Here is an 18,873-nt window from a genome sequence, read left to right on the forward strand (position 1 = left end):
AGCCAGGGTCTCTACCGAGGCTGCGGTTCATGAATTCGTGATCTGTATAGAGCGTAAACTAACAAAAAAGAAGATTGCACTCAGTGTCTTTTTAGATATTGTTGGAACTTTTGACAACATACCCTTCAGTAGTATGTTCTAGTTGCTACGAGAACTCAATGTGCCACCAGTACTCATCCGATGGATTGAGTATATGGTGAGGCACAGAACAGTTCAAGTATAACTACTGAGGGCAACTGTTAAAAGGGAAGTAGTTAAATGAAACCCCCAAAGTGGGATTTTATCACCTTTACTATGGAACTGTATGCTGAATCCTCTTTTAAAGGAGTTTAAAAATAGGAATATTTATGCCCAGTCTGATGCTGATGACACCACAGTGCTGGTCGCGGGTTCAAAAGCATCATTGGTCAGATGCATTGCCAAAATGGCATTAAATATTCCTAATAAATGGTCTAATCGAAATGAATTAGAATTCAGTAGCCGTAAAACAGAAATGGTCTTGTTTACATATAAAATGAATTGCCAACTTGGTGACCTTTTTCTGAGTGGACAGAAATTGAAACTTTCGCAGGAGGTAAGGCTGTTAGGCGTAATCCTGGACATTAAGCTAACCAGGAAAAGCCACATAGAAAAGATTTCCTCCAAGGCGACTGCAGCCCTTATGCAATGCAAACAAATTGTGGGAAAAACCTGGGCAGTTAACCCGCATGTAATGAGGTGGATATACATTGCTATGGTATGTCCCATTTTGTCGTATGCATGTGTTTCCTGGATCCGCGGGACAGAGAAACTGTACTTGAGGAAGAAACTCTAGAAGGTACAAAGACTTGCTTGCTTAATGACTTCTTCAGCATATCCGAGCACACCTACTGGAGCATTGGAGATGCTGTTGAATATCCCTCCGATTAAAGAATTCCTGAAGGCAGAAGCGATATGGGGATCCTATAGAATAGATCTCATGGGTCTGTGGTGGTCAAGATCTGTTGGAACTACTGGAAAAACAAAGAGTCGCATGGATTTGTGTAATGAGGCTAGGAAGGAACTACCGCTCTTGCATGTGCCGGGTGACCTTATGACTAAAACCAGATCATTTGAAAAGCATTTCACATGTATGGTTTATGACAGAACAGGCGCAAGAGATTATGAAAAAGAGCTGGAAAGTAATGTAATCAAATGCTATACTGATGGATCTAAAATGAATGATAGGATTGGTGCAAGTGTTTATATAGAATACTCAAACCATCTCACCTGTCAAAAATCTTATCTTGGTAAACTAAGGACGGTCTTCCAGGCAGAAGTCTTCACCATGCAGGTATCATCGGATACAACACCAAACACCAGTCATGAGCTGGCACCATTGGATGTGGTACCAAACACCACCACTGCCTTCACTGAAGAGCAGGATCTCAGACCTAAGTCTGACAAGTCAGCTCTAACATTCGGTAAACATCACGACAAAAACCGAAGAAGGAGAGATAGCGCATGTTTAAGGCTTTTGAATCTGAGGTTCTGATCATGGAAGAGGTTCAGCAACAGGAAATAGCTATCCTTTCAGATAGTCAGGCAGCTATTAAAGCATTGGAGAATAGTATGGTAAGATCCCAAACCGTACTGTGCTGCATTGAAAATCTAAACCATCTAGGAAAAGAAAACCGCATATCTATTTCCTGGACCCCGGTCATGAAGGGATACAGCGCAATGAGGAAGTGGATAAAATGACAAAAGAGGGATCAGAACTTCTAATAGAGAGCCCTGAACCCTTTGCTCAAGTCCCGTTTGCTATCTGTCTTTCTAGCATCAGAGAGTGGTCTACGAAACACCTAAAGGAGGCGTGGAACAAAAGGAGAGACTGTAAAAAGACAAAGGATAACGTTGGTTGGGTATCTACTTGACTATGTAAACGTATCCTAAGTCTCACCAGACAATAAAAAGATCTGGTAAATCAGATCCTTACAGGGCACTGTAATCTCGAGAAACACAAGAAAATCATAGATCTGGCATCATTACCTACGTGCCCGAAATGTGTTGAAGAGTATGAAACACCAGAACATCATGTATCTGTGTGTAAAGGTTACAAAGGACTTTGATTAGCACACCTAAGCTCAACAACACATTCAATCAGGTCAGTGGTTGATAGGCTGAACATTATTTGTTGGCTACATATACTGCTACATATCTCAAGCAGGCAGCAAGACTTGTAGAGTATAATTGATATCCAGTTCAAATAAATAACCTACAGTGAATAATCGCAATGGCCTATTTACAGGCCTTCGCGAAGTGTCTGTAAGGACCAAAACTTTATAGGAAAGTCCTTCAGACACCACTGGTTAATAATAATAATAATAATGATATACGTTGAGTCTAAGGTTACAAATTAAGTTCAAGCCTATTGTTTTAGTCCAAACATAATTTTTCACATTTTTTCCATGAACAAAAGTACAATGTCAGGCAATTTGGCAGGAAATTTTGTATGTCTTTTTGTGATTGTATTGTCACTGATTTCTTCCCAAACGTCATTTTCATTTTTGATCAAAGCAGTGTAATGTCCTGCTCTGGCAGTTGGTCCTCTATGAATGACAGCAGCTTTCAGAGAAAAATTATTGCCAAAGATTTGCTGCTTCTTTGAACTGAAGTTCATTACGTCACAATTGATTCTTTCTTCAATATTAATATTTAGATTGATTAAAAATCTATTGATTTGAATAATAAGATATTTGAATTCAGGTGGGAATTCAATTCTTGAAGTAACTTCATGTTCTGAATTGAGAGAACATGTATCACAATTTTTCAGAAGAGAACTTTTCATAATTCGATTAATTAAAAATTTGAATTGCTGAGGACCATTTTTTGGTTGCAATAGCAATTCTTCTTTTCCATCAATTGGAAGTTGCACTTGTCTCCCACAACCAGGACTTATGTTGCAGTTGCAAATTTGATTTGTAAAATAGTTGCAATTTTGTTGATGCAATCTAATGCATCTGGCATTATCAAATTTGGCAAAGATAAATTTTTGTTGAAAGTCCCTTTCAAAATTAAGATACATTTCTTTCCAAAATTCATGAGCACATTGTTGATTTCCATCATTGAATCTTCCACCAATAATTCTTTTCAAATTTGCAACAGAATTTTTATTATGATAAAGTATATTTTTCATTTCTTTTGAAAATTCATTATCAATGCTCAAGCTATTCAAATAATCATGGAAATCAATCAACTGATTAACTGATTGCACAATTGAATTAACAAAACAATCATTGCTTCTATTGATCAATAGCATTTTAGGAACCAAATTTGTCAAATTATTTTGAGTTTTCTTCTCTTTAGTAGTTGGTTCTTCTATTTGTCCCATTTGCAATCGCTTGATTCTTTTCTTTGGCATATAAGTAGCATTTGCCATACACAGTGGTTGTTTTCTACAAGGTGGCAATGGAGTCAATTCTGGCCTTCCAGAACTAGTCCTCAATCTGTTGTATTCTTCCCAAGCAGACTTGTCACACATAATTAATGATCTTGGATCAAAGTCAGACAAATAAACATTGCACAATTTTCTAGCTCTTGAAAGAGCCACATAAGCCATTCCATCAGCAAAAACTTGAGTTCCCAAATCAGCAATAATGCCATCCACACTCATTCCTTGAGATTTGTGAATGGTAATGGCATAAGAGAGTGACAATGGGAATTGATTTCTGGTAATAAATATGCCAGGTGAAATTTCATAATTAGCTTGAATTTTTTTAACAGTAAAAGATTCATTTTTATGATCAAATTGAACCACAATGGATTCAACATTAGTGCCTTTACCAATAATATCAGTTACTTTTCCAATAACACCATTGCAATAACCTTTTTCTACATCAATGTTTCTCTTCAACACTACTTGGGCACCAATGCCAACTTTCAAAATAGTTTCTAATCCAGCTGTTTCTGATGTTTTCTTTGGTTTATTATTTTTAATTGAAACTTTTTTCTTCTTTTTTACATTCTTTTGTCTCATTCCAGAATCAACAGCTGCAATTTCAATAGTTTTAATGCTGTATTTTTTTAGCATTTCATTATTCAATTCATCTACAGCTTCATTCATAGGAAGTATGCAAACAAATTTCAATTCAGAATTAGAAGACAATTGTAACGTGCATCCAGGAGATAAGCGCCCGCGTGTTTGCGTGTTGTGTGGGTATGTGGGAGAGACGGATGAGGGGAAAAAGACTTACCTCGAGACCAGCTCAGCGTTACCGACCAAAAATAGAAAAGAAGGACCAAGATGGCGACTGCCGTCTTTTGTAAAGTATGATGTCTCGCAAAGTCACACGAATTCTCGGAATATGCAAATTTAGCCGGCCTAGAACGACGATAAAAGCGGGTGAGGAGAAAGACGTGGGGAGTGACGATTGAGTTGGCTGTTGCTTCTTGTGCCGTGTTGAGGATATCTTACCGTGTTAAAGAGAGAGTCGGGCGCCATCTTGAATTTTTCTTTACACTTTTTCATTACAACAATTCAATAAGTTTATCTGCAATTTCTTCAACTTTTGCTTTTCTACCAGAAAATAAGCATCTTTGTTTAAGAGTGCTTATATCTGAGTCAGAGGATGAACCAATTCTAATTCTCCCCAAGATTTCACTATAATTGTCTTTGTCATCTTTTTGTCTCATATTAATAATGAGCTCATCATATTCAAAATATTTCCATAATGAGTGTCCACAAATGCCAATTTCTGTTTTTTTGGCATCAAATGCTGTAACTCTGGCTTTTCATTGACTGGTGGCAGTTGCAATAAGTCTCCAAACAATAAAATGTTCATGTTTCCAAATGGATATGTCATTTTATTTGAATTTCCAAAGATTTCATCCAATCTTTTGTGAATGAAAGTCAGCATTAAATGACTGACCATGCTAATTTCATCAATTATTATTATTCTAGCATTTTCCAGAATTCTTCTCAAAAATTTGACATGTTTTTTCAATTCTTTGTAAACAGGAAATTTTCCATGTTGAACACTGATCATGAGAGTGCTATGCAAAGTGTTGCCTTTTATTTGAAAAGCACTCATACCAGTTGGTCCACAAATTATAACTGGCATGGTATCTTTGACATTAACCATTAAAGTAATTTTGTCAGAAATGGTGTCAATCAAAAAGCTTTTTCCTGTTCCACCAACACCAGAAATGAATTTGAGTAGTTGTTTACAGTCTTCACAACTGCATCTAGGAATAGGTTTTTCTTTATTGCAATGAAGTTCTTGTTTTTTAATTATACTAATAACATTATCATAAATTCTTTTTTGATCAGAATTCAGTTGAGCTTTTTTTTCAGCTACTGATTCTTCTGTGACTTTTCTCTCAACAAAATCATTAACTATTAAATCATTATTATCAAATTCTTGCTCTTCATCAATAATTATTTTTTGTATTTCTTCAGAGCCTTCTTTTTCAACTTTAATTTCTAATTGCTTTGCCAACTCTATAGATTGTATGACTTTTTTCTTTATATTTTCATAGTTAATCATTTCAGGTAATTCAGAAGAAAAATATTTGAAAGCTTCTTCATATGTTGTGAAACCATTTAATAAATCATCTTCTTCCTTTCTCCAAGGTTTGAAAAGCATAAGCAAATTGTGAAAATATCTTTCTTTGGTTTCTTTATTTAAAGGAACATATGGGGCCTTGACGACTTTTTCCTTGACTTGCTTAAAGTAACCTTTGTCATTTATCATTTTCATTTTCTTAGCTTCTTCATTGTCAGAAGGTTTAACAGATATTTTTTCATAATTGCTTGCAACTTCATACAAAGAAACTTTTTCCAAACATGATGGTCGATTTGGATAATAGTTTTCTACCATATTTTCATGAAATATGTTTGTAGAAGATTCAGGAAGTTTTTCTAAATATTCTTTTGACTTCAATCTATGTCCTCTTTTACTAGGAATATCAGCTCCAACCCAAATGACTTGATCAGATGCACCAAATAAGTGGTGACCCAATAATCTATCAGCACATTCATAAGCTCCAATGTCTCTTTTACCAATTAGTTGAAGTCCTGCTGATTTGAATCTTCCATATTTTGATCCCTTTTCATCCAAATTATCCCAAACACCTTCAGCTTCATTCTTTTCAGCTTTAGTTTGATAACTTGTCACATATCTTGTCAATATCATGCTATCTTCTCCAATATATTGTACATCAATATTGGATTGCCAAATTAATAACAATAAAGGATTATAGTCATTTACAAGTTTTTCATCCACACTTCTCTCTAATTGATACAACTTTTTTTATTCCTTTTCCAGTTTTTCTTGATTTTATACATTCACCAACAGTAAAAAAATTAAAGTTTCCTTCTGATTTAGGAAATCCAAATCGACACTTTTTTACAATATTTTTGCCTTTTCCATATATCCTCCAGCATGTTTTTCCTCAAGAATGAACTTGAAATCTTTTAACCAAGTTGTGAAGTGTTGGACTAGAAACTGAACAAGGCATTCTGCAAGTTATGTGTTGATTGATAAATTTTTTAATATCATTAAATGATAGAGGATCTTCAGCATATATAGGTGCTCCTTCCACCCATATTTTCATGTGAACATGGGGAGCTCCTCTTTGTTGATATTCAATCCTCCAAAAATAATGTGCAACTTTTCCAAAAACTGGATTGTTTTTTGCCAAAATTACTTTATTCATTACAGCTTGCAATCTGTGATAAAAATGTTCACTGACTGCAACAACATCATTCACGCACAATGTACTTGTTCTCATAGTTTCAACATTACTTACACCACTGTTCAATTTTTCCAAAATTTCTCTTAAATCTAGCCAAAAATATTCAGCATATGATAAAGTGATAAAGAAGGTAGAAGGGCCAAATTTTTCATCCATTGTGTGCAAATCGGATGCTTTTCTATTCCAAAATTGTTTGGATCCTCTCACATTGGCCATCATCATTGAAAGATTGCCTTCTAATCTTTTATCATTATTATGAACCTGTTGATTAAATTGAGCCAATGTCATTTGATTGCATTTGAGAGATTTCATAATCGCAAAAATTCCCGAATCCAATGCTCTTTTGTCAGCTTTGTCAACAGAATGAAATAAATACTGAATATTTTTCCTAAATCTTGGATCACAGTGCCTTAATCTGTTTCTAGTGTACATATAATTTGGCACTTTTCCATATGGCCTGTTGTAATTCATGCCAAATCTTCCTTTGCACAAGATTTTAGGAAAACACGTGTAATCCAAATTTGGATTATCATCTTTCAACAAATTTCCTTCAACTTTTTTCATTTTATAAATTTCAATGTCTTTTTCATTTGGTAAAGTCGGATACATTTTTTGAACAGTATGATGTTCATAATATGTATCAGCATTTTTTTTTGATAAATGACTCAAAATGCAATCATCAGATTTAGTTGAACTACCTTGCCCAGTGCATAAAACAACATTATTGAGATCTGATGTTCTGTCAATTTCAATGTCTTTATAGAATGGATTGTTTGCTTTGAGCCAATACAGTGCATCAAACACATTATCCAATTCGACCAATGATTTCCAGATTTTCTTTTGAGCTGTAGGAATTGAATTAACTATAATTTGTAAAGAATTTTCTTCTTTTGATGGTAAAGTGTTCATCACATGGTTGATTGTATTTTCCATTGGAATTGGCAAATGAGTTGCAATTCCTTTAATAGCAGAAACCCTATCTGAACTTGGTCCTTTGTATCTGAGGAACAAGTTTTATCACATTAATAAAACATTTCGCTCTTTGAATTAAGATTTCTTCATAAATGTTCAATTTTCCCAACACTTCTGGAATTTCATCCACTCCTAATCCATTAATTGATGCTAATGTAGGGATTTTATTTTTCTTCAAAAACCCTCTACAATTATTGCAAATTTTGCATGGTAATATATAATTTTCTTTAATTATTTCATTAACTTCTTTTTCCCAGTCAGTACAAACTTTCAAAAGTTCATATTCTCTTTGTTTGCAAATGTCACATGAATTAATTTTCATTTTTTTCATGTCTTTGTTAAAATTTTTAATTAATGTGACAAATTTATTCACAATATTATTTTCTGAATGATGTTCTTGATTCTCTCTTTGTTGCAATCTTTCTATTAATTTTGAAGTTTTAAGATTATAAAATTCAGAGTCTAATAATTTTTCAAACATTGGCCAATTTCCTTCTAAGAGACAAATATCATAGAGATCCAGCCAAATGCAAACAGCTCTTAATCTATACACATGAGTGACTAAAGTTCTGCGTCTTGGAGTATGTGGTGCCATTCTTCGAAGGAGTTCCAGTCTATTAGTGCAATCCGATTGACCAATGCAATATAAATTGTCATTATGTATGCCAGAACATTCTTCCATTTTTTTCATAATTTTGCGAATTTCCAAAAATGTCAAATCCGGTGAAATTTGTTTAATAATTTGATGTATTTTTCTAGTTTCAATGAGTCGTGTTTTTTCATATGGACAGCCATTACTAAAATCACAAGGTCGAGCCAATTCAATTTTTATTTCTTCATCTTCTCCATTTTCTTCATCATTCACTTTATTTTCATTTTCTTCTACAATAATATGTTCATTGTTATTATTTGGCATATTTGGTTCAGAAATTTCTGACTTTTTGCACTCACAATCTTCAGTTTGACAATCAAGAGATTCATAATTATGCTTTGCCAAAACTCTTATAGGCACATATTCAACTGAATTTATTGGAAACAAATAATGTTCATTATTGAATGCATGATACAATTCTTCTCCCCAATAAGTAGATAATAGTCCTTTTTTATCAACTTTTTTGACAAAATTATAAACAGTGTTTGCAGTATTTTTTATATTTTTGAGCATCAAATTTCTAATTCCCAAAGCATTAGAATACATTCCAGTTATTTTATTCAATCCAATTTTATAATTTTTTCTATAATTTCTTATATTATTTGTCATTTTATTATTGTAAAATAAATAGGATTTTGTCAATTTATGAATGACAATAGCTTTTTTATGAAAATGCTAGAAAATTTGTTTAGTTTGTTTCTCCAAGAATAAATTTTCTTCTTATAAATTTTTATCAAACTTTTCTTATCATATTTTTTCATTTTTTGTTCTTCCATTAATTTGTGTTTATTTTTATAATTAGTTTGATAAATTTTCTTTTTCTTTCTAAAAAGGACATTATTCTTATTTTTTAATCTAAAATTTCTTTGATAATCTTTATTTTTATTATTGTATTTTTCTTTATTTTTCTCTCTTAATTTTTTTTGATTTTCTTTATTTCGAATTTTAAATTCTTCTTTATTTTTATTTCTATAATTTTTTTGATGTTCTCGATTTTTAACATTTATTTCTTCTATATTTTTTTCTCTATATTTTTTTTTTTGATATTCTCGTTTTCTTTTTAAATATTCTTCTTTATTTTGTTCTTTAAATTTTTTTTGTCTTTTTGCATTTTTTGTTTTTTCATTTTCCATTTTTCTTTTTCTTGTATTATTTTGAAGTTCATTTTTTTTTTCATTTCTTCTTCATTTAATTGATTACCCACCTCATAATTACTTCCATTATTACTATTCTCAGGCCCTGGATTTAACTCAATATCCATTGTCATCGACATTTAAAGTGACGTCTGCTTTTATCCTTTTTTTTTTTTAATTTACCTTTAAAAAAAATCTCCTTCAGACGATTTTTTTTCTTTTTTTTTTTTGTAAATAAATATATATTTATTATCATTATTATTCCAAGTTCGTTGTTAATATTATATATATAAATACACGCAAAGAAAAATACAGGAATAATCGACAATGTTGTCTGTTTTTCTAAAAAAAATATTTCTCTTTCATTCCCTGAACGAATGAGATAAATGAATAATAAAATAAAAATTCAACAATCTTTAAACTATTTTCAGTATTTCCGAGTCAGTTTAAATAAAGTTGTGTTGTTTTTTCTTTCATTTCTTCTAATAAAATAAAATAAAAACTAAACCTTTTATGTTATCCAAGTTTCATTGTCATCAAAATTTTAAGTGACGTCTGCTTGTATCCTTTTTTTTTTTAATTTACCTTTAAAAATCTTTAAACTATTTTCAGTATTTCCTAGTAAGTTTAAATAAAGTTGTGTTGTTTTTTCTTTCATTTCTTCTAATAAAATAAAATAAAAACTAAACCTTTTATTTTATCCATTTTTTTTCTGGCTTCTTCTGATTGTCTCTGCCACTTTCACTATTATTTTCTTCTTTTAGTTTTAAGTATTATTCGACTTATTTACTTCCGATCTCACAGCAGCAGCAGCAGCTCTAAGAGTAGTAGTTATAATAACTTGGAACTGACGAATTATATACCATATTAATAATAGTTCGATTTTCATCGGTTTTTAATTGTAATCGATAAATTCACCATTTTTTGCTATAAAATCATAAGGAGAGTTTAAAAAAATTAGTTATTAAAAAAAGTTCGGTTTTTTTATTATAAAAAAAAATGATGATAATATGGACAAGATACGATCTCATTTTACTTTTATTTACTTCCGATCTCACAGCAGCAGCAGCTCTAAGAGTAGTAGTTATAATTAATAATAACTTGGAACCAACGAATTATATTACCATATTTATTAATAATAGTTCGATTTTCATCGGTTTTTAATTTTAATCGATAAATTCACCAATTTTTGCTATAAAATCATAAGGAGAGTTAAAAAAAAAATTAGTTATTAAAAAAAAAGTTCGGTTTTAAAAAAATATTTATATACAAAAAAAAGTTATGCAAAATAAAAAAAAAAAGCGTTAGTCACTTACTCTCCTGTTTGTGAACCCATATATTTTGTTGTAACTTTTTTTCTACTGAACCAATTTTCGAAATTTTTTTTTCAAAATGTAGCTAATGAGGTGTTCTATCCAACTATATGACCTGTTTGAAATTTGGTTGCGAACGGAATTAGTGGTGGGGGTTTGAATGTGTCTCGATTCATTCAATTTCGGACTTAAGCATATATTCAACCACTACTGTGGTTGAATGATATACATACATATATATATACATACATATATACATACATACATATACATACACACATATATACATATATATATACACACACACACATATATATACATACACACATATACATATATATACACACACACATATACATACACACATATATACATACACACATACGTACATACACACACACAGATATATAAATACATACACACACACGCACATATATAAATACATACACATATATATACACACACACGCATATACATATATATAATCATCAATAGAAAATTGACTTTACAACAACAACAATAAAAATACATATAAAATCTGCATAAATTAAAACATTTTATGATCAGTCAGTCCTCTAGTGTTTGTGTGTGTATACATATACAAGCGCACTTTATTAAAATCAATCATAGACTCAACTAAGTCTCTTACCATTATTTCTCCTTCAACATCTTCTTTGCTCTGAAAATAGAGGGAAACGAGATGGCTGGCCAAGCGCCTGTCAAACATTTCATCTTGTGGGTCCAAAATCAAGAAAATAAGATCAAATCTGAAAACATAAATTGTATTATTTTTAGACAAATCAATCAATCAGCAATGGAAAATAGTATTCAAATATCAATGTTGCATTATTTTAAAAAATTTAGAAAGACGGTAAAAAAAAAACAAACAGAAAAGATTTTTTATTAAAAGTAACATTGGTTTGATTTGTTTTTCAACATTTAAGGTCATTTGATACCGAGACCAGAAAAGATAGAATTTGCTATCAATCAAACAGTCACCGAATTCACAATATGAAAATTTGTTATGTTCGCTTAAAAAAAATCAATCAATACTTATTTCAGCAGAAAGGCTATAACCAATTTCTTATCAGCAAAAATGATGCTAGATCGAATTTCCACTCTTATAGGGTATATGGTGATTCAAGTTAATCTTAAGAACTGCAGATTGAAATTTTTGTATTTTTTTTTTTTTTTAAATCGTAATTTTGTGTTCCTCAAGAAAAATAATTAGATTCATTGCTGTCTTGGGGTATCTGGCCAAGTACAGTATAATATTTGATTGTTTTATTGATTAAAATGCTTTAAATATTTAAGATTATAAAGACTTTTCTGAAAAACTTATTTAATTCTTAGAGGGGTATCACAAGGCAAATCCAATTCACTATGCTAGTTTACAATATTACCTCACGAGGGATCAATTTACATGAAGCTTACATAGCGACCTGACGACTTCATATTAATCAGTTAAATTTTCCAATTTCTTTTCTGTAATCTTAACATTTTTATCTGGAAAATTTGGCAATTTTGACAAGGTAGAATAATTCTGAATTAAGAGTATCACAACTGTATCATGCAAATGATCTACAGAAGGACTCGTGGTGTAAGAGATAAAATTCTATGCAACACTCTTCTGGAGGTTGAAAGTTCAATCGTTAGTACGGGATAATTCTAATACAATTGCAAATTACTTAAGACTTCTGATCAGTTATGGCTGATAGAATGAAAACAAGCTACACATCTGGATTAAATAAATTTGAAACAAATCTAGTGTAGTATCCCTTTAAGCATAAATACTAAGCGTCTATGTATTACTTCTATTATTCAGACTACTGTTCTTGTCTTGGATGTTATTTGCAGAACATTTAACTCTTATAAAACACTATAGAGTTAGTTTAAAATTAGTGAATATTGTTGAGATCAGAAACTAGGCTCAATTTTTATGATTGTGATCCTCACAAAAGTTCTGATTCTGATCATTTGTCCTAATAATCAAACAAAATAAAGAGAAGGGGAGAAGAGGAGGGAGGAGGAAAAGAAAAGAGGGGAGGGGGTCTGAAGCGGACATCTTACCTTGAAAGCAATGTGTGGGGCAACATAATATTTTCTGTTATGGTTTTGTTTTTGTTCCATTGAGACTCAACAGGATTAGCAGCTGCTAATATTGAAGTTCGGGCATTCAAAGAACAGATAATACCAGCTTTGGCAATAGACAATGTCTGCTGTTCCTGCAATTTAAAATCGGTTAAATAAAATTGAAATTTTTAAAAAAAGTTCTGAACATGATCTTACATTAATTAACACATTTCAGTCTTTGTAATTAAAACATGAAAATTAATCTAAACAAATGTCAATAACATTCAGAAATTTATGGAATGATTATCATCCAATTTACGAATAGCACATTTACATCTTAATAATCCTTCCATACTAAAAAGTGGACATAATTAAAAAGTAAAATCTAAGTTATAGTAATCTGTATTTTTAAAAGTAATACAATGTCTATTATAAAAATATTACAAGTGTGTGTGGGAAACACAGAGGAAGTTATAATTTTGCAAATTATAATTTTACAACATTTATTATTCGAACAAGGGATTCTTTGTTTCTCGTTCGAATAAACAGTATAAATTATAATTTGCAAAATTTTAACTTCTCATATACTGATGCTCTATATTGATTGTAGTTTTTTCACCTGAATAAGATTTACCTGTAAATATTAGTATTAATATTCATAGATTCATTTTAAGATTATTTATATATGAATCACCCGTTTAATGCAATAAATGTATATATAGGAGTGTATTAATTGGCAGGTAATGGTAATTGGCCAATTAATTACTTTTCTTTTTCCTATTAAATTTAAATCATTTTATCACTGTAAGTGACTATTCAAATAGCATCAACACATTAACATAGTAACTGCTAATTTAACTTAACATTTAATTAAGTGTCTAGCCACTATTATGTTTTTTTTTTCCTGTATTAAATAAAATTATTTACACAAATCAGAATTCAACAAATGAGAGCTTGTTGGAAGTCATTAGCCTTCCAACAAGCTCTCATTTGTTGAATTCTGATCATTAGTTGCTGAGATTTGGAACTTATAAAAATTGCCAAAAAAGGTGGTGCGTGTGTGTGTGTGTATGTATGTGTATATATATATATATATATATATATAGATCGGAAGTCCAACAAATGTATACATATATATATATATATATATATGCATGCACACACGCATGCACATGTACACATATGCATGCATACGTGTATGTATATGCACACACACGCATACATATATGTTTGTGTATATATATATATATATATATACGTACACATACACACATATATATGTATATGTAATTCCTCAATGGTCATGACGATAGTGATGATGTTACAATTCAATGAATACACACGATAATGAACATGAAAACAAATCCACAGATGTAAATGTTACACAGAGAGAGAGAGAGAGAGAGAGAGAGAGAGAGAGAGAGAGAGAGAGAGAGAGAGAGAGAGAGAGAGAGAGAGGTGACAGCAGAAAAGGACAGACGACGCTCAACTGCCTGTCACGGTCGCAACCACACCCTTCCCGCCACACTCTCTTTCCTTCACCGCCGTATTGATGTGTATATGTTGTTATTAAATAAATCAAATTGTTTTATAACAAAGCGCCTCGTTATTCATAGATAGATGAACAGCGGTGATTCCATTCACTAGACGAGTTACAACAACATATGCATATATGCATAAACAAACTATCTCTCTATCTATCGAGATATTCAAAAATCTCGGATAGCTAGAATATAGACGGTGCTAACAAAATAGACGTCACGGCCATATCACCCAGTATATAACACAAAACGTAAAATAAAGCAGTCATGAATCTCGATGTTTTTTTTTTTTTTTTTTTGTTTTTTTTAAATTGAGAGAAGCGTTATAAAAAAAAAAAAAAAAAGGCTCTTGTGGGCTGCGACGTTGTTTGGCTGTGGCATTTAATGTGTGTGTGTGTGTGTGTGTGTGTATATGTATATTTTTTATTAAAAAAAAAATAAAAAAAAACAAACAACAACAACAAAGCGGGAGACCAGTACCCGCATTAAGCTGGTCTGCAGTTTGACTTGTTGCTGGCTATCTTGCTCTTACTTGTTGCTGGATGTCAACATTTTGAACCGAGAGAGAGATTTAGCTGTCGTACAAAGCTAAAACTCTGTAACATCATCTTTGTATAGATACTCCCTCAGGCATTTGTCTATTAAAAAAAAAAAAAAAAAAAGTCCTGTGGCGATAAAAAAGCTGTGACGTGTGTACGCCTGTAATGCTGGATGCATGTAACAATTAATCTGCCATCATTATATGTATTTATATATGTATATGTGTATGTATATTTATATATGTACATGTGAGTTTATATGTATTTATATCTATGAGTATATGTATGTATATGTGTCTATGTGTATATGTTTGTGTGTGTGTATATATATACATTTATATGTTTGTATGTATGTATGTGTATGTATGCATGTGTGTATGTGTATGAATGCATATATATATATATATAGATGTGTATGTATATGTAGGTAAGTGTATGTGTATATATATGTGCATATGTGTAAGTATATGTGTGTATGTATTTTTGTATATGTGGATGTATATGTATGTTTGTTTATTATGCATTGTGTATGCATATGCGTATATTTGAGTGTATGCTTATGGACATGTATGTATGTATATATTTATATGTATGTAACCAATGACCGTCTTGTTTATGTTTGCATGTGTGTGTGTATGTATATGTATGTGTGCGTATTGTGTATGTACGCATGTATATGTGTGTGATATGTGTACATGCATGTATATATATGTGTGTATAACAATGACCGTCTTTAGTGTCATGTCTGCTTGAGCATGTGAATTCGCTTGCAGGACTATATGTCTTTTTCAGCTCATGAACTTTCAGTGTCTGAGGGAGTGGCACTCGTCTGACAAGACGATGCAATCATCATCATCATATATGTGTGTGTGTGTGTGTGTGTGTGTGTATGGATATATCTATACTCATAGCCAAATATTGAAATGCTCATATATTTGGTTCTATGAAAACTACATGAAAAGGCTTTTTGAAAATAATACTATTTTACGGTTAAAACAGTGATGACAATTGGTAAAAAAAAGAGCCTAGATTTTCAAACCAATAGAATATGCCCAAATTAGCATATATATATATATATATATATATATATATATATATATATATATATATAGTGTCCAGCTTTTGTTTTGCTTAGGGATTTTTTTTTTTGCTTGGTTGTCTCCCTTGTGGTTTTGCCAGGCCACTAATAGATATACCAACTTTTTTTTGGCAATTTTCAAAATTTCAGCGACATTTGCTCTTTAAGGTCATACATTAAGGTGGGCATCCATTATCCAGAGTCTATTTTTGGCACTTTTTTACAGCCATAAAACATTTTGGTAAAAGTTCAGTATTTTTCCACTGTCAAAAAATCGTTTAAAATTACTATTATAGGTCTTCAAAGGTGTTAAAGACGAAAAAACCGTTTAAAATTTCAGGAAACGAGTAGTTTTCAAGATATGAAGAAATTATAGTTTTAAAAAGTGGGGTATCACTTTTCTATATTAATTTAACATAAAATGAACTCCCACTTTATGGCCATTTTTTTTTTTTTTTTTTGAGAGATCTCAACCTTGAGATTTGATTCCAAATATTTCTCATATGTTATATCTCTCTTCTTTGGGTTTCATATAAAGTAAATTTCACAGTGTATAAAGATTATTTGATGCTGGAGATATTTAAAATCCTACCAGGTTTCCAAAAGAAGGGAGATATAACATGAGAAATATTTAGAATCAAGTCTCCCCTTGCACTTATTTCAGATCATTTGAAACCAAAAAGCAAGTTTTTGTCTCCCCTTCATCAAGGCCATATATTGCCTCCCAAGCAACACTGGGTAGGTAATGCTTATAGGATCAAACATTTACAGAAATTTTCTATAAAGGTTCACTCACCATTACTTCATGAAGTATAGAGCGAGTGCTTTCATTCATTTTGTCAAACTCATCAATACAACAAACACCATTATCACTTAGAACAAGGGCACCACTGAAATAAAAGAGAACACTGGACATGAAAAGACAGTGGGAGAGAAAAAGAAAGTACTTCCCTCCAGAGATAGAATTAAAAACAAAATCCTATATCAAGATTAAACACTTTCCTTTTGCTAATGGAGGGGGGGGGGTTGAGAACTCACAGCCTTAAATGTAGTTACTATTTTGTGTTAAGTAGGTGGAGTAGGGGATTTGTTTACGACAGATCTCTGTAAACAAACAGAATGCTTTAGAACATTATAAAAAATTTGTAACATTGGCTTCTTGATTTGCTGATAGAATAGAGCAATGCAAGAGGTGCCCGTGCCTACTAAGGAAGGAAAGTGATGGAAACAGTGAAATTAAAAGAATTACATGGTGGAACGATAAAATTGCCCCCCTAGCAAAGACATGACTCAATTTTCGTTTGATGAAAACCATTTTTTTTTTGTTGCAGACCAGTGTACAAATCTTAAGAGTGATAGTTTCTATCATGTTTGAAAGTGACACAATGTTTAACAAGCAAGATCAGTGATGCGTCGCTGTACAACTCATGCTCTCTACCAATCCAAGTTATGACAACAGGGCCATTGCCAGCATCCTCAAAATGCAAATCTGGACGGTTTAATGCTTGAGGGAACAACTCAATTAAGTTTCCGGCCACGGTTATAGTCTTTGGTATGGTTTCAAGTGAGGGCCACATCATGCCACCTCACATCTTTGAAGTCGACACCAAAGTGTACCTGGATGTGCTAAAAGAGTGTGGTGATCCTCTGATACAATCAGGTGGCCGCTGGCAGCAAAACTCAGCATTGGTTTACAAGTTCAGAGACCTAGGCTTGGCTTCAAAAGAAGTGCTATGACTTGTACCCTTCTCTCACTGGCCAGCCCACCTCCCCGACCTGAACCAGCTGTTTGGTCAAACGCTGAGAACATCAGCAACATCATCTCCCACAACACCAAAACCAGCCTGATCACCACCATCCACCGAGCTCCTGCTGGCACTTGTAGAAAAGGCTAAAAGTTTAAAAATAAAACTGTAGTGTTGTTTCCCTTATGGCAATAAATTTATCGTTCCACCCTATATAAAGTATTCAAAACATACGTTTGCAAAACAAGCTGATTTGTTTCTGGATCACGTGTGATATAAGCTGTGAGGCCCACAGCACTGGATCCTTTACCAGAAGTGTATTGCCCCCTTGGCACCAAATTGTGGACATATTGTAGCAACTGAGACTTGCTGGTTCCAGGATCTCCACATAATAAAATATTTATTTCACTCCTGTAAAAATAAAGACTCGAATGAGAATGATTTAAATTGAAAAGAAAAGCTCAAAATTTATCAAACATAAATAAATTTGACTTTAAAAAAGAATCATCCTACCTGAATTTTCCTCGGCCAGTGTTACTAAAATCTTTTTTTGTGCCGCCAAACAATTGTAACAAAATGCCTTTCTTTATATCTTCATTTTCATAGATGCTCGGTGCTAATAGGAAAAAAAATATGTAATGGAAACTATTATTCCGTTAATGTGGCTATATAAATATTAACTATTTTTTATACAAGAATTTTATAATAGATATTATTGGAATCCTTTTCGAGATGAGTAATTTGTATATTCTTTTTGCAAACTTATCCTCATCTTCATAGTTGTTGTTTCGCCACGTTTCGACCAACTTATCCTCCGACCTTCTTCAGGTGGTTAACTGCAACAGGATAGGAATGCCGCATTTCTCAACTTTATCCTCAGTAATTTCCATATTCAATAGTTGTATAAAAGGGTCATAGTAAACACAAACCTGTTTCTATATTTTATCTTCAATGTTTTTGTTCTTATTTGATCTTCTATCGTCAAATCCAACCTTGATTGCCCTTCAGGGTCTATGGCGCAGTGGATAGAGGCGTTGCATCTCTATAGCTCCAGGTGAGCACTGTCAGCAGTCACAATCCTACCCAACACAGGCCAGAGGATTAGTTGGTCAA

General features: G+C 32.1%; 1 protein-coding gene across 1 annotated transcript in view; it reads right to left on the reverse strand.

Annotated features, from left to right (window-relative positions):
• Window positions 1-18,873, reverse strand: part of LOC145269386 (DNA replication licensing factor mcm4-like) — a 132,707-nt gene that overhangs the window by 26,578 nt on the left and 87,256 nt on the right. Inside the window, exons 10-14 of the mRNA XM_080125101.1 lie at window positions 18,274-18,376; window positions 17,995-18,171; window positions 16,812-16,905; window positions 12,855-13,009; window positions 11,434-11,551 (exon numbers count right to left, since the gene is read on the reverse strand). Coding sequence (XP_079981227.1) covers window positions 11,434-11,551; window positions 12,855-13,009; window positions 16,812-16,905; window positions 17,995-18,171; window positions 18,274-18,376 — 647 coding nt within the window. The remainder of the gene's footprint in view (window positions 1-11,433; window positions 11,552-12,854; window positions 13,010-16,811; window positions 16,906-17,994; window positions 18,172-18,273; window positions 18,377-18,873) is intronic.

The sequence above is a fragment of the Euprymna scolopes genome, chromosome 1, assembly GCF_053919585.1.
Source record: "Euprymna scolopes isolate OS-2025 chromosome 1, ASM5391958v1, whole genome shotgun sequence".
In the NCBI taxonomy this organism is placed as follows: Eukaryota; Metazoa; Mollusca; class Cephalopoda; order Sepiida; family Sepiolidae; genus Euprymna; species Euprymna scolopes.